Source organism: Pseudopodoces humilis, chromosome 9, assembly GCF_049639895.1.
Source record: "Pseudopodoces humilis isolate 2021_Gansu_Grassland_sample_001 chromosome 9, ASM4963989v1, whole genome shotgun sequence".
Taxonomy (NCBI): domain Eukaryota; kingdom Metazoa; phylum Chordata; class Aves; order Passeriformes; family Paridae; genus Pseudopodoces; species Pseudopodoces humilis.
In genome coordinates this window covers 3625557-3640633 of record NC_142208.1, presented here as the reverse complement: position 1 = coordinate 3640633, position 15077 = coordinate 3625557, and the positions used below count along the sequence as shown (strand labels likewise).

Here is a 15077-nt window from a genome sequence, read left to right as displayed (position 1 = left end):
GCTGAGCAGTTTGGTTTCCTTTTACACCATCAAAGTTAAGGTCTTCGCACCAGAGCACCCAACCTTCACAAAACTCTCCTCATGCCAATTAACAGTGGATAAATAGTGGCATTTGTGAGCTATCAAACAGGATTTGTTAGGTTTGCCACAGAACAAACACAGCTCATCTCAGAAGCCCCCTAAACCAAGCAGTACTAAGGAGAAGGACATGAACTAGGGATAAACCTCAATGGTTTCATCTCCTAGTCATGAAAAACACAAGATTGTCCTTTTGACTGTGATTTTATCCCCTTCTACATTCTGCTGGACTTCAAGCCAACGCTTGCCGAGTGCAATTTTCAGGGATAATTAAAAGGCAACAAGGTGGATAAGGGACCATGTTCAGAAATGCTGGCCCAGGTTCCTGCTTTCCAAAGGGAAGGTGCACAAGATGGGAGGAGCTCCTGGCTTTTTCCTTCTGCCATTCCTGGAATGCCCTTGGCACTGGCTGAAGAGCAGGGGCTGGCTTATGTGGGTGAGGCTTTGTTGTGCCTCAAACTTTTCTCTTTTTTAAGGGACATGTGCTGAGAAGAAACTGGAATTTTGGGAGGATGAGAAATGGGGAAGGAAAGGATGCTGAGAAAGCTGGGAAGAGATACAGAAGGGGGTGAAGAAGGCAAAAGGTCAAGACTAACCTCTAAGATCAAGAGGGAGAACTTAAAGAGTTCAAGGATTAAGAGAGTAAGGAGATGACAGAGGGTGAGAGCAGCACAGGGTCAGGAGAAATGGGAGAGAAGCTTTAGCAACAAGATTTTCCAGGAAAACAAGATGAGCTGATATGGAAAAAAATAGGATTTATTCCCAGGGGAGATAACAGATAAACTAGTTGGGTAAAAGGCACTAGTGGTATTAGGCCACAGTCCAAGCCACAAATTGGGGTCAGAACACCAAAATGCTTTGCTTGGGAATTTAAATAATACCAGATTCACAGATAATGACTGTGAAATGTGAAGAATTAGCTGAGAATCAGTAATTAGAAAAAGGATCCCCAGGCAACAGAGTGGAACCAATTCATCAACCACCCTGAGTAAAAATAAGCAAACAGTAAAATTCAGCAAAAATAAAAACAATTTTAAAACAATTAAGACCTTTGAATTCCCTGGGCCAGTCACATACATTACGGAATTATGTAATTTTAAACTTTAGTAGGATTGAAATCTCTATAATTCCACAGCATTCCCAGCCTCCTTTGGACATTAACACACAGGAACGTTGAGGAAATTCAACCAGAAACAGAACCCCACGTTGGCACTGCACCACAAAACCGCTCTCCAACCATCAGCAGCTCAAGTCCATGGGGATTTAATTAAATTTTGCTGAAATGCAAGAAAGGAGCTTCTCTTCAATCCTTTCCCAAAAAGCTCTGATTTGGTTTCCCTTGTCATAATGGAAGAACGTGTGTGGAAATCCCATTGCCCTCCCTAAATCCGCTGGTTTGTTCCACAGTTATTAGAATGGGAATCAATTCCTTGCCAAAATGAAACTGGACGTAAACAACTTAAATCAACACATTTGTTTCATTTCTTTTCCTTCATTTCCTCCAAATTTCACATGCTTAATCACCTCAGGTATTTGCACTGCCACCAGGATCCAAACTCATTTCAGAATTGATCGCGAGGAATAAAAAAATGCACATTAATTCAATATATTCAGCCACTTTTCCAGCCACCTGCTATGAAATGTATTTTCTTTTTGTGGTCTAGACTGAAGAGGAGACACTATACCTTCATTTGCAAATGCACTTCGAATTATCACTGGAAACCAACTTTAGTGGAAGGGAAATCATGGAAAGAATTGGATTTATCAATCCTCTACAGGCCTTTACTGGAACAGGTAATTTTCCCAGTTTAAACCCCTGAATTCACCAGTTGCTTCCAGTTTAAGGGTTCTGTGCAGGGGACAACCAGCCCTGAGTTTGGCAGATGAATTAAATAGTTCATAACCCCTGTTGTATCCCCATGGATTTTGGCTGTTGCTGGAAAATATCCTCCTTTTTCCCTTGATTGCTCTCATCAACTCCCCAAGAAGTACAAAAAAAGCTGAGTTTTATCAACCCACATGACACAAACTCAGCCCCTGCTCCCAGTCTGCACAACAAGGAATTCTGGAAGTGAATCACACCTCCATAAGAGCAAATGTTTGCCCCAAATATATTTACTAAAGCAGCAAGTGGACTTTCACTCTGTGTATAAACTGGGAAAAGCTGAAATCTCAGTTTTTGAAACATCAATAACAACTTTTCCCAAATGAAAAAGAAGCTGCCTTGAGCCCCTCACCTGGGCTGCCACCGTCTCCTTGACAACAGAATTTGGAAAATTGGTATAAAACCTGTATTTTACAATAGAAATGCAAAATATCTCCTCCCTAAGTGCAGAAAGCTATATTTTCCACTATTTAATAGACTCTCTTACTGCTAAAATTGACATGGCTGGAGCTGCATGAGCCTATTTCAGCTTTGCTTGGAGGAAAATTTTACAGAACCTTTCCACTGCCTCCAACTTATTCCAAGATTTTGGACAACTGGTAACTAAAGAGGAAGGTGTGAGGAAAAAACCAAATCACATCCTGAATTCAGAAGATGGTGAAAGTTGAGATTTCTGAAGGATGAAGCACATCAAGAACTGACCCTGCAGCAGCAGCACCTCCATCAATCTCTCATGCAATGACCCCGCTCAGAAATATTGGACTTCTCCCAGCTATTTTGTGCCTTAGAGCAGATTTTTTGGGAGCATCTCTTATATCAGTTCTGAAAAGAAAACCAGGACATAGCTGGGAAATGTAATCTAGGTCAGATTTTTAGCACGAGGCACAGCTGACCCTTTTCTTACCAGGCAAGGACACAATGGTCCCCAAATTCCTTCATCAGGGCTTCTTTAAACTCTGAATTCTACTTTGCGTGGCTTTCTCAGCAGGAATTTGGGAAATGGCCATTTGGATTTACAAGCAGAGGAGTCTGACCCCAATGAAGATGGGATCCCATCCCACACAGGGAAATTCCTGGGACAGCAGCAGCTTAAAGCTGGCAACAGCCACATTATTCCCATTTCCCACTTCTCCCAGTGGACAGAGATCACAGGATGGAAGGAGCAGAGCTCATCTCTTCTGCTAAGGAACCTCCTTTCCCATTCCAGCAGCAGCCTGTTTTCCCAGCAAGGAACTGTTTCCCCCCTCATTTGTCTCCAAATCACCACCAGAGTAACTTAATTCCATTTCCTATATTTTTTTTGTTATTAAAGCCTTTTATTTGGCACAAGATTCATGTTGAATGCAGGAAGAGCACCTGAAGGACAAAGATCCCTGTTTTTCATGACTTTCAGGCTGATTTCATTCCAGACAGAGGATATCTGGCACTGCTGGAAAACCAAAGGAGTCGGGAAAGTGCTTCAAGTGCTCCTTAGTGCCTTGGGCAGGGGCTTTGGGGAGATGCTGCCCTGACCCCCTCCCATCCCATCTGCTGGGAAATACAACAGAGATATGGAACATTCCCCTGGAAAAGCTAGTTTGTGTCCTTGCCCACATCATATCTCTGAGAGCTGACTGCAAGTAAATAATGGAAGAAAAGGAATTTTCACAAAAATACTTGATTTCCTTTGCTGTCCCTTCACCAGTCCCTCAAAATTTCCCCCCTTTTTTTGAATGGGAATAGCCATGGTGGGTCTGAATACTTTTAGTATCTCCACTTGAGAGGAAGTGAGGAACCAGTGACCTGAGACCTTCAAGACACCTGTAAATCCCACCTGGAGTTCTCAGTCTGCACATTCTGACTCCAGGACCAGGATGTGCCATCCCTTTTTCCAACCCCAAAGCAGCCATGGATGGCACAGGATTAAACCATGTCAGTCCCAAATCCTTACACTGGATTATCCATGGGATATGGGCTATTCCAGCAACTCATGTTGTCTACATGGTATTAGCTGCTTATGATTGTAGCAGAGGGTGTAGGAACCTGGAATCAGTCTTAAGTTTAGAAAGACCTTGGAGAAACAAACCCTTCCTGATCCCAGTCTGCATTTTAGAGGTGGATTTCTCTGGGATCCTATTGAATTTTCCCTACATTTTGACCAGGGGATTTTCCTGATGGAAGCTCACCCCTTGATTTCCATCACCAATTCCAATGTGAATTGGTCCTTCCTTCACCTCCACAGTACTGAATTCTGGGAATCAGCCCCAGTCCAACCCTTCCTCCAAGAGAAACCCAAACTTATGGGGATGCTCGAAAAAAGACTCCAAAGGCCACCTCCAAGCTGGAGTTACACAAATGGTGGCCGCAGTGAGGATGATCTGAGATGAAAACTTCCATCCCTGTTCCACAACTGCTGAAGTTCTGCACCCAAAGCCCTCTGTCTGGCCCCCAAATCCAGCCACACAATCCCAGGATGATTTGGCTTGGAAGGACCTTAAAGCTCATCCAGTTCTATGGGCAGGGGCACCTTCCACTATCCCCGAGACACTTCTCAGTTCCTATTATTACAACCCAGACACTGCAAATGCCACTCTAAGAATGGGGAATTTCAAACACATCCCCAAGGCCTCTGAGGGGATGCTTAAAACCAGAGAAGCACAAACCCTCAAGTGTGAGCAATCCTATTTCCCAAGGGAAAATAAACTCCCTGGAAAAGGACACTGTCATATTTTGATGATATCTGGGGATGGGAAGAGGATCTCCCCATCTTCACGTCTGACCTTTGCTTTAAAGCTGGGGTTTAATGACTGATCCTATGGACAGAGGGTCTTCAGCTGATATTCCCAGCATTCCAAGCCTGGTGGCCATTCCTTGGGTGGCCACAGGTGTCTCCATGAGCACATGGACTGTTCCCTTCATTTTTTCTCCTAATTAATCCCTGGCAGGACTCACTCAGGAGGGCCTGCAAGCCAGCCTTGTCCCAGATTCCAGCAGGTGTCACTGTGGGCAACGCTATGGGAAAATCCAGCGGGGAAAATGTTGGAATCAAAGGGAAAACGCTCATCAGGGTTATTAATATTTGGGTTTTCCTTAATATAATTGCTGATTGTATTTTTTCCCTGTTTTTACAAATAAAAAGGCATTGTCTATGTTAGCTTCTTCAGGGTTGAAATCACTGAATATTTTTGTGGAAGAACCAGGCTGCATTTTCATTCTGGGGTTCATTCCCACCAAAATTAGTCCATACATGTCTGTAAGTAAGGATATGCGGGTGAGAATTAGGGAATTTTGGAAACTGCTAAACGAATTCCCAGAAAGAGATGCCCAAAAGACCAGAGAGCTTCTCCTTCCAAGTTTCTCACAAAGAATCCAGCAGTGAAAGCAAATCCCTCAGCGCAAACCAGGAACCTCATCCACAGGGAGATCCATCCCAAAAAAATCACTGAGCTCAGGCTGTCAGGAGCGCTACCTGGGAAGAGGGGCTTGAGCTCAACCACCTCCACCACAGAAACCTCCCCCTCACCCCCAGTGCCCAAATTTTAATTAAATTTCAGTCAGAATTAATTGATTGGATTTTCTCCACCCAGGAAGTGAAGGACAACCACCAACCCATTGGTCCAAACCTGTCTGCAACAAAGAAAATGCCTGGAAAAACAGATTCCATGGGTTCCTTGCCCCAGTGCTGCTGTAGAGCCTCTGGAAACAGTAAATAAACAGATACTGGGAAATTAGGAACAAGGCTGGATCAGGGAAGCGACAACTCAGAACTCCTGAGTTGTCCCTGTGACCTCTGTTGTCCCAGGTGCCATGAAAAAGTCCACATCCATCCTGTGTGTCTCTAACAGAGCCTGCAAATCCACCAGGGCAAATAAATTATGAATTTGTTTAAATCCTTTCTTTTTCATATCTGTGAAACCCTGGAAAATATCTAATATTACAGCATAAAAATGTTTTGTTTTTCTTATTTGCTTTCTTTCATAACTGTGACAGATCAGCTGCAGAATCCGCTTAGCATAAAAATATCTCCCAGACAGGTTTAATCCAACTGGAAACGGGGAATATTTAAATCCCAACACCTGCATAACCTGAAAGGGGCAGATTTGGAAATTCACATTTTATCAGTGACCTCCTGAAAATCTGATCATCCACAAGATGCCAAAAATAATAACAATAAAGAAAGAAAATCCTGGGACAAAGAAAATTTGGGGACATTTTTTTTCTGTTCGACATTGCCTTTGCCACGTGTCCTGCTGGTGGCCACAGCACTGCTGGAATGGCTTTTCGCACCACTGGGAGGATGACTGAGGAGAGGGAGGCTCCCAAAGAATGGGGAAAAGCGCTGGAAAACAGGGAAACAGGGAACTACAGAACTCTCTCAAAGGATGCATGGTTTGGGCTGGAAGGGACACTAAGGGTTGTCTCATTCCACCCCTGCCATGGGCAGAGACTCCTTCCACTATCCCAGGCTGCTCCAAGCCCCAAGGTCCAGCCTGGCCTTGGACACTTCCAGGGATCCAGGGGCAGCCACAGCTGCTCTGGGCACCCTGTGCCAGGGCCTGCCCACCCTCCCAGGGAAGAATGTCTTCTCTGACAGCTGAGAAAATCCTACAACTCCCATCCTTCTGAGCATCCTTGGGATTCTCATGGAGATTTCCATGAATCCATGTGCTTTGGAGAGCCAGAAGAAATGTAATTCCCTAGCTGGGGTGCTCTAGCTTAACTCCAGTGGATTTTACAACACGCACTTGAAAGAAAACCAACAACCCAACTCCTCTGCTTAGGGTTTAGCAAAGGAGCCCAGAGACAAGGGCAGAAGGACTTCTGACAGTAAATGAGATGTTAATAAACTTCCCCTGTCTCCAGAGGAATCCAGCTTCGCATGGAAAGCCTCTGGAAAAAGATCCTTCTGATACCACTGGGATTTTCAGCCTGACCAAAAGCTGCTTCTCGAGAGGTTTCTAAATTCATTTCATAAATCTCAGTTAAAACAGAACACTGTTCCCTGCCTGAAAAGCACATTTGGCAGAGTCCAAAAGCTGCTCCTTGCACCTGACACAAACACCCACCAGGTCCCACCAGGAGAAGACCCGAACTTCCCACATGTGCCAAGAGCACGGAACTCCAGGAAAAGCCTTCCCATGTGTTCAGCACAAGAATTTTATTGGGGCAAAAAAAGGAGGGATTTGATGTTAAATGAAATGGGAAGAAATGGTAGCAGATTTTTTTCCACCCCTCTGGTGAGACCCCACCTGCAGTGGTGTGTCTGATCTGGGATGTGGAGCTGCTGCAGTGGATCCAGAGGAGGCCATGGAGATGCTCCAAGGGCTGGAGCCAGGCTGGGAGAGCTGGGGGTGCTCACCTGGAGAAGAGAAGGCTCCAGGGACACCTCAGAGCCCCTTCCAGTGCCTAAAGGGGCTCCAGGAGAGCTGGAGAGGGACTGGGGACAAGGGATGGAGGGACAGGACACAGGGAATGGCTTCCCAGTGCCAGAGGGCAGGGATAGATGGGATATTGGGACATTAAGAAGTAATCAGAGTCCCAGAGGTTTTCTCCACTGGCATCATCTTCTAGCAATAAGTTTTGCAGAACTGAGGAAGAAAATCCCCAAATCTTGCCCCATTTCTACCACTGCAAAAAACAGAGGAAAATAGAGGATGGGCAATAAATAGACACAGGGATGACCACATTCCTGACAAGAATCCACAGAAACCAGGGAATACTGAACTCCTTTCCTGTGCTAACACAAGCAAGAGATTATTTTTAATTCCCTTCATGTGGTCTGTGCCCACATTAAAGAAAATAAAAAGGAAAACTTAACTCCAAAGAATACATTTTATCCCAATCCAAAGCTAGAGCAACTCCTGCCACTGACTCCATTGTATTCCTGCACTCCAGTTTTTCCAGCTGCATTTTATTTTCTAACTTTTTTTTTTCCCAAAAAGCTTTTATTTCCTGGTGCACCTGCAGACCCAAAGCTGTGTTCTCATGAGCACCATTTGAAAAATTAATGCAAGTACAACTTGAGTCAAAATTCTGTCCATTTGTGATAGTCAGTCATGACTAAAGCTCATTTGATGTCCCCACAGGCAGCATTACCCTATCCCACAGCTCCTCCAGTGAACACTCCCCAGAGTGCTTCCTTAGATGAAAATATAAATAATAACATTAAGGTATTTTTTCTTCAAAGCCTTTTACTTTTCCCTGTTTATTTTGAATTCTCCCTCAAATCTGATTTCTGGCTCTATCACATCAGGGCCTGCCTTGGTGCTGGTAGAGCCTGCAGGATGGACCAGGGACCTCATCCCCTTTATCCAAGAGTCATCCTCACTCCTAAATAAGCCTAAAAACCACTGATTCTATAGAAAGCTAATTAATTTTGCACAAGTTCCCTCTTTTATTCACTGTTGCCACACTATCCCACAAAGGCAGGACTGTGTTCAGCCTCTGTTAATTAACCAGGCATCCCAAGGCCTCCTGATCCATACTAATTGGGCAGCATGGAGCAGGAAGAATGCTTTCTATCTCTGCAGAAAGGCCCAAGACAGCTCTTAAAGCTGAATTAAGCCATGAAATCTCCTCCAAGATCCCACTCTTCACCAGGAGCCACAACAGGAGCTCCACGAGCAACAGGGAAGAATTCTGGGTTGTGTTTTTTTTAACATTTGAAATTGAGTCTTTTATTGAAATTAAAGGAAGAAAAAAGACAAAGGCTGGCAAGCAACACTCAGCTCACAAACTGAGCTGCTGAAGTGGCAAGAGCTGGGATCCCAGATTTCAGCACCCAGAGCGGCAGGAAGAGTTTCCATCCCTGGCAGCCTCTGCCTGTGGGGTTCAGCACATTTCTCTGCCTTTTCCCTCAGTTTGGTTCTGCTGTTTGTCCAGAAATCCACTGGGAGCCAAGGCCAGGGCTGGGGGAAACACATCACTGGCACTTGGATCTCAGTAGTGCATTCAAATAAATTAAAATTCTGAATATTAATGCTTCCAGTGAAAGAATTCTCAAAACACACACTGGAGATGTGGGAATGGCATTCCCAGCACTTCCAAGCTGTAGCTGCTCTCCTGTTAACCCAGGATGAGTTAATGAAGTCTCTACAGCTGGACTTAGGGCAATTAGCCATATTTATATTTAAATATCCATTTACACTGCAACTGTGATAAATATATAATATTTCAATGTGTGATTATGTATTGCCGGAGAATCATGGGATGGTTTGGGTTGGAAGGGAATTTAAAGTCCATCCCTGTGCCATGGGCAGGGACACCTTCCACTACCCCAGGCCGCTCCAAGCCCTGTCCAGCCTGGCTTGGAACACTTTACATTTCTATACATCCAGCAATAACCTATAAATATATACACACACAAATGTCAGAGCTGCCTCTAGTTCTGGATACACAACAAACAAGGCAAATCCATGTGACATAGTTTAGACCTGACATTATCTACACAAAGAACTGATCTGCAGGGTTTTGTGAGCAAATCAAAGCACCTTTGTCATTGTCTCTCGCTCCAGCTGATCAGATTCCCACACACAACATCTTCAATGGATTACCAGGTTAAATCCCAAACAGCAAAGGCACAGGATTAGGAAATGCAGATGAAAAGGCCTGGGTTGAAAATGCCAGCAAGACTTTAATCCAATCTCCTCCTGTGCATCTGCAGCCACAGAACTTCAAATCTTGGATGATTCTGTCCAGGGCACCAACCATGGAGCCACTGGAGAGAATCCAGAGGAGGCCACAGAGCTGCTCCATGGGCTGGAGTCCCTCTGGAGCCAGGCTGGGAGAGCTGGGGGTGCTCACCTGGAGAAGAAAAAGATCCAGGGATACCTCAGAGCCCCTTCCAGTGCCTAAAGGGGCTCCAGGAGAGCTGGAGAGGGACTGGGGACAAGGGATGGAGGGACAGGACACAGGGAATGGCTTCCCAGTGCCAGAGGGCAGGGATAAATGGGATATTGGGAAGGAATTGTTCCCTGGGAGGGTGGGCAGGCCCTGGCACAGGGTGCCCAGAGCAGCTGTGGCTGCCCCTGGATCCCTGGAAGTGTCCAAGGCCAGGTTGGGGTTTGGGGCTTGGAGCAGCCTGGGATAGTGGAAGGTGTCCCTGCCTGCGGCCAGGGTGGGACTGGATGATCCCTAATGTCCCTTCCAACCCATACCAGTCTGGGATTAGGTACTCCAGCTGTCTCTGGCTCTCTGAATTCCTGCCTTCTTCCCCTTCCCTGAAACCCTAACCCAATTCAGTGGAGCTGGGACAGATGCTCAGGCAGAAATCGGCTCCATCCCTGATATTCAGGCAAAGGGGTCCTTCTCTGAAACAGGAATAGGAATTTGGAGTTGGGGAACAAAATTTAGAATAACCAGCTGTAGGCACAATGAGGACTTTGAGATCAAATAGAAAATTACAAAATCATGAGTAGGTGGAAGTGCCTTCAGAGGAGACTGAGTCAAGGAACCTCAGTTACATCTATCAGTACCTGAACACCTGATTTGAGATGGAAATCCTACAAGTTTTACATTTGAATGGCACAGGGAATAACCTTAGAGGAAAAACACTGCCAGAACGTGAAGCAACTTAAGGACAGAAAAGAAATCCCAATTTTGTGCCACAAAACCCAAATAAAACTGAAGAGGGGGGAAAGAAGGAGAGGAGGAAAACCCAGCCCAGGTCTCTGAGTACTATCCATGCCCACAAAAAGCTCATCCCACTCCTTGGCCATGCCAGGAACAGACTCCCCACCCTACTCCCTTCAGGATTTTAATTCCATTTGCTAAATGAAATTATCCATAAAGACTGAAATTATTGGCAACATTGGTGCCACCCAGATAATCCCTGTGTGAGTCACCAGACATTTTTCCATGTAATATTAACAGTGCCATGATCCAGAGGGGTTTTCCAATACCTCAGCAGTGTAACCTATGGAAAAAGGGCTGTAGCCAGGTGGGAGTTTAATCTCTAAATCTACAGAGCTGAGAGGGACTTTTTATTTTTAATTTATGCAAAACACAGCCTACTCAATCCAAGACAAACCCAGAGGAAATAACACTGATTCCAAGCAAGGAACTGGGAGCATCCACCCTAAAAATCCAGATTTATTGCCCACAAATGCTGCTTTCGTGCCTTATTTCCTCACTATTTATTAAGGTATTTATTAAGAAATTTTTCCCCCTGCCACAAGACTTTAAGTGTTTCTGGAAAAGTTTTATGCACTTTATGCTCCTCCTTAACTCTTGATAAGGAGCTTAAGGCTGGTGATGTGATCCAAGCAAATTCTGGTTGGGAGTGGGGTTTTGAGATAGGCAGATGGAATTTACAGCACAGGGAATTCATCTCCTTTTTTTCTCTAAATCAGAGCATTCCCTGGCAGTAAAGGGAATAAAGCTTATCTGTGAATATGCAATTATTCGGGGTGACAAACAGCTGATTTGTTGGAGTCACAGAATTTATCTGGGCACTAAATAAAAAGGCAGAGAAGGAACAACACCCCAGCAAAGCTCAGGAAAAAAAAAAATTTAAATCAACTCCAATGTCAGCAGCGCTTTTCCTCCAAATCCACAAGAACATCTTCCCTGATGGAGAGGCATGGATGAAAGAAAGGGAGCAGAAATTAAATAAATTACTGCCACACACATATTTCCTGCACTTAAATCACCTTTTGGGAGGGTTTATTAACGACTTTCTGGGATATTGAATTCCTCAGGCCCAGAAAGGAGAATTGTGGGAATAAAATATGGGAGAAAACTGTGATGGGTATTTTACATCCATTTTACATCTGCTTATGGGGCAAGGTTGGGGGGGTTTGGGGTTTGGTTTTTCTTTTTGGTAGGGTGCAGGGTTTTGCATTTTTGGAAAGGTTGTAGGGTTTATTGTCATTTTTTTCAGAGGTTTCTTTTTTGGTTGGTATTTTGTGGGTGATTTCTTTGTTGTTTTAGATAAAAGCCTGACCCTAATGAGACCCCAGTTAAAGCCAGGCAGGCAATGCCCAACTCCATCCCAACACTGCTGGATCTCTTCCCAGAGCACCTTTTCCATGACACCTGTAAAATATGCTCCAACGTAAGTGTCCCATCAAATCTGAAATGAGACTAGGTTTTCACATTCCCCTCCTTCCCACCACTCACCCAGGGGCTGAAGAAGCTCATTCCCTTCTGGACACCACAGGAAATGATGGATTCACCCCCCAATTGGATAAAAAAAACAATTAAAAATATATAAACCCTGCTCAAAAGTGGATTAATTTTCCCCACAACTCCTCTCGTGCTCTCGATGGCTGCCAAACTGGGGAGCTGCTCTTTGCAGAAAATGAGGAGGCTGGATATTGTCAGCAGAGGGTTCTGAACTCATGAAATCCCAATATTCAAAGCACTTACCTCTTCCAGGACATCTGCAAGCTTACTGAGGATCTCCTCGGGAAGGCTCTGGAATGTGGGAACGCTGCAATACAAAAGAAACCTCGATTAATGGATCCCTTTACACAGGGCACAGATACAGCTGTTTTCCTTCCTTCTGTCTTCTTGAGATTTTTTTTCCTTCATGCTCCAGGGCTGAACAGGAAAAACATACCATGGAAAGCATCTCCTTTTTTAGCAGCCAGGATGGATTTGGTGATGATGGGAGACCATTGGAACAAACCTCTGAAGAGCCACCCCTAAAGCTGGTAGTCAACATGGGATCCATTCAGGATCCACTGGAATTCCTGTGAGCCACAAACCTGCTCAGTCATAGTCCTTCCTGGTTTGCTTCAGCCCTCCAGAAATAAAATGCAACACAAAAAAGAGCAGTCCCAGATAAAAGAGTGAACCACACCTGGATGGACAGAGGGCAGAGCACAGGGCTCTGCAGCACTGAGCTCCCATCCAAGCCCTCAGGGAGTTTCTGAACATTTCCCTGGTGGTTTTACAGCCAGTTTCTGTGGCTCTTCCTTGGCCAAAAGGTGACATTGTCACTTGTTTGGCAGCAATTCCCTCAGCAAAACTGCCCAGGCCAGGGTGGGATGAGAAGGTGATGCAGCCATAAAGGGTCCCCTGACCCAGGGCCCACAGGACCACAACTAAATGAGTCTGGAGCAGGATGGGGGACACGAGTTTGGGTCCCCAAACCTCCAGGGAGTATCCTGACTTTGAAGCTGTATCTCCAGTCCACACAGGGAGGCTGTGGAATTGTCCTCCTCAGAGAGACCCAAAAGCCATCAGCACATGGAGCATGTCAAGCTGAACCAGAGGACCTCCAGATGTCCCTCCCATGTCAGCCAGCCTGTGATTTTCAATATTCTGGTTTCTCCTCCTCTCTTTTCCATAAAGACCTGAGATCCATCAATATTCCCAGCTGATGCTGAAGGAAACACACAGACACCACAAAAACTGAACCCAAAATACACTGCGGCCCAGAGCAGCTGTGGCTGCCCCTGGATTCCTGGAAGTGTCCAAGGCCAGGCTAGACAGGGCTTGGAGCAGCCTGGGATAGTGGAAGGTGTCCCTGCCCATGGCAGGGGTGGGACAGGATGGGATTTAAGGAGCAAAGGAGGCTCAGGGGAACCTTCTGGCTCTGCACAACTCCCTGACAGGAGGGGACAGCCAGGGGGGATCGGGCTCTGCTGCCAGGGAACAGGGACAGGACAAGGGGAAACGGCCTCAAGCTGTGCCAGGGGAGGCTCAGGTTGGACACCAGGAGGAATTTCTCCATGGAAAGTCTTGGCAGGGGCTGCCCAGGTGGAATCAGCATGCCTGGAAGGGCTTAACAGCCATGGAACTTGGGGATATGGGTCAGCATATTGGGGATGGGAGCAGTGCTGAGGAAGCAGCTGGACTTGATCTTTTATGTCTTTTCCAACCTAAATTATTCTCTGCTCATTTACCCTTCTTTAAAAAAAAAAATAGCTTCAGTTGAATCTATTTAATGATAACAAGACAAACCTGGGCTGATAAATGCAGAAAAATATCACCTTTCATGCTCAAAACAACAGCTTTTTTTCTTTTCCCCTTTAGGAAGAGCACTTTTATTACTGGGATCACGTGGAGCCACATTGTTACAGGAACAAGCAAACAACTGGACAGGAATTCTGTGACAGCCAGGCTTAAGCATAAAATGCAAGTTTATTACATCAATTCCAGCATTCCCAAATGAGGAATGAACTTATGGGAGAAGATAACAGCCTGGGACAAGTGGTCAGATTTTAGTGGGGTTATGCCTTAAACTCACAAACTGGGGAGGAACCCACCTCAGGGTATTTTTTAGTGAATAATTATGCCTGTGAAATCCTAGGAAGGGTAGAAAGACATTTATTATAGACCAAATCCATGAAAAATCAGGGAAACTGGCCCTAAGTTCCTAACAAATTCCAGCTCTCACCATGAGAAAAGCCTAAAACTTCCAAGAGCAAATAACAGGAAAAGCATTTTGTTTGTTGACAAAACTAACTCCAACACATCATGGAATTACACCATTAATACCCCAGATTTAGGGGAGGTTTATGGCAGGCCAGAATCCCCCTGAATAGCCAGAAGTGACAAAACAACCAAATATTTGCGTTTCTTTGATAAGCACATAGCAAGACATGATTCTCCAGATCAATAAAAATCCCCCTCTGCTCTCCACAGGACAATATTAAGTGGATTCATAAACCAGAGTCTCAATTCCCTCCACAGAACTGCCTAGATTACTGAAGGAGCTGTGTACAAAAGGAGTATTTCCATGATTATTTCCAGGTGGGTACTTGCCCAGAAAGGCAAATGGAGCCTCAGCTCTCCAGGGAGAGCCTTGAGCAAAACAGCTGAGCTGCAAATTGCTCCAAGTGGGAAAACACACAGGACAGAGGCAAACAGGAGCAGAAAACCTCCCAGGGAATCTTTGATCACCACAGCAAGAGGCAGGAAAATTGTATTTCCCTTTCTCCAGCTGTGTGAAAAAGGCTGGAACTATTGAAGGGCAAATACTCAGCCCTTGAGTTGGGATGTATTTAGAGTAGGAGAAATCACAGCAACAAACTGCTCCAGCTGTTCAAGGAACAACTGTTCTGCCCAACAAAGCAGGGTCAAACAAACCCAGACTTTCCCCAACAAGTTCTCCTCTCCTGCTCCTTAAATCTCATCAATAAAGAAAATTTTTAAACACCCACTCCAGACAGTAATAGTGCTACAG

The 15077-nt window shown here is 45.1% G+C and overlaps 1 protein-coding gene across 6 annotated transcripts in view; it reads right to left on the bottom strand.

The window, feature by feature from the left end:
- Window positions 1–15077, bottom strand: part of PRKG1 (protein kinase cGMP-dependent 1) — a 362401-nt gene that overhangs the window by 99959 nt on the left and 247365 nt on the right. For all 6 annotated transcript variants that reach the window (XM_014259495.2, XM_005530727.3, XM_088059523.1 and 3 more), the window contains one exon: window positions 12311–12374. In XM_014259495.2, coding sequence (XP_014114970.2) covers window positions 12311–12374 — 64 coding nt within the window. The remainder of the gene's footprint in view (window positions 1–12310; window positions 12375–15077) is intronic.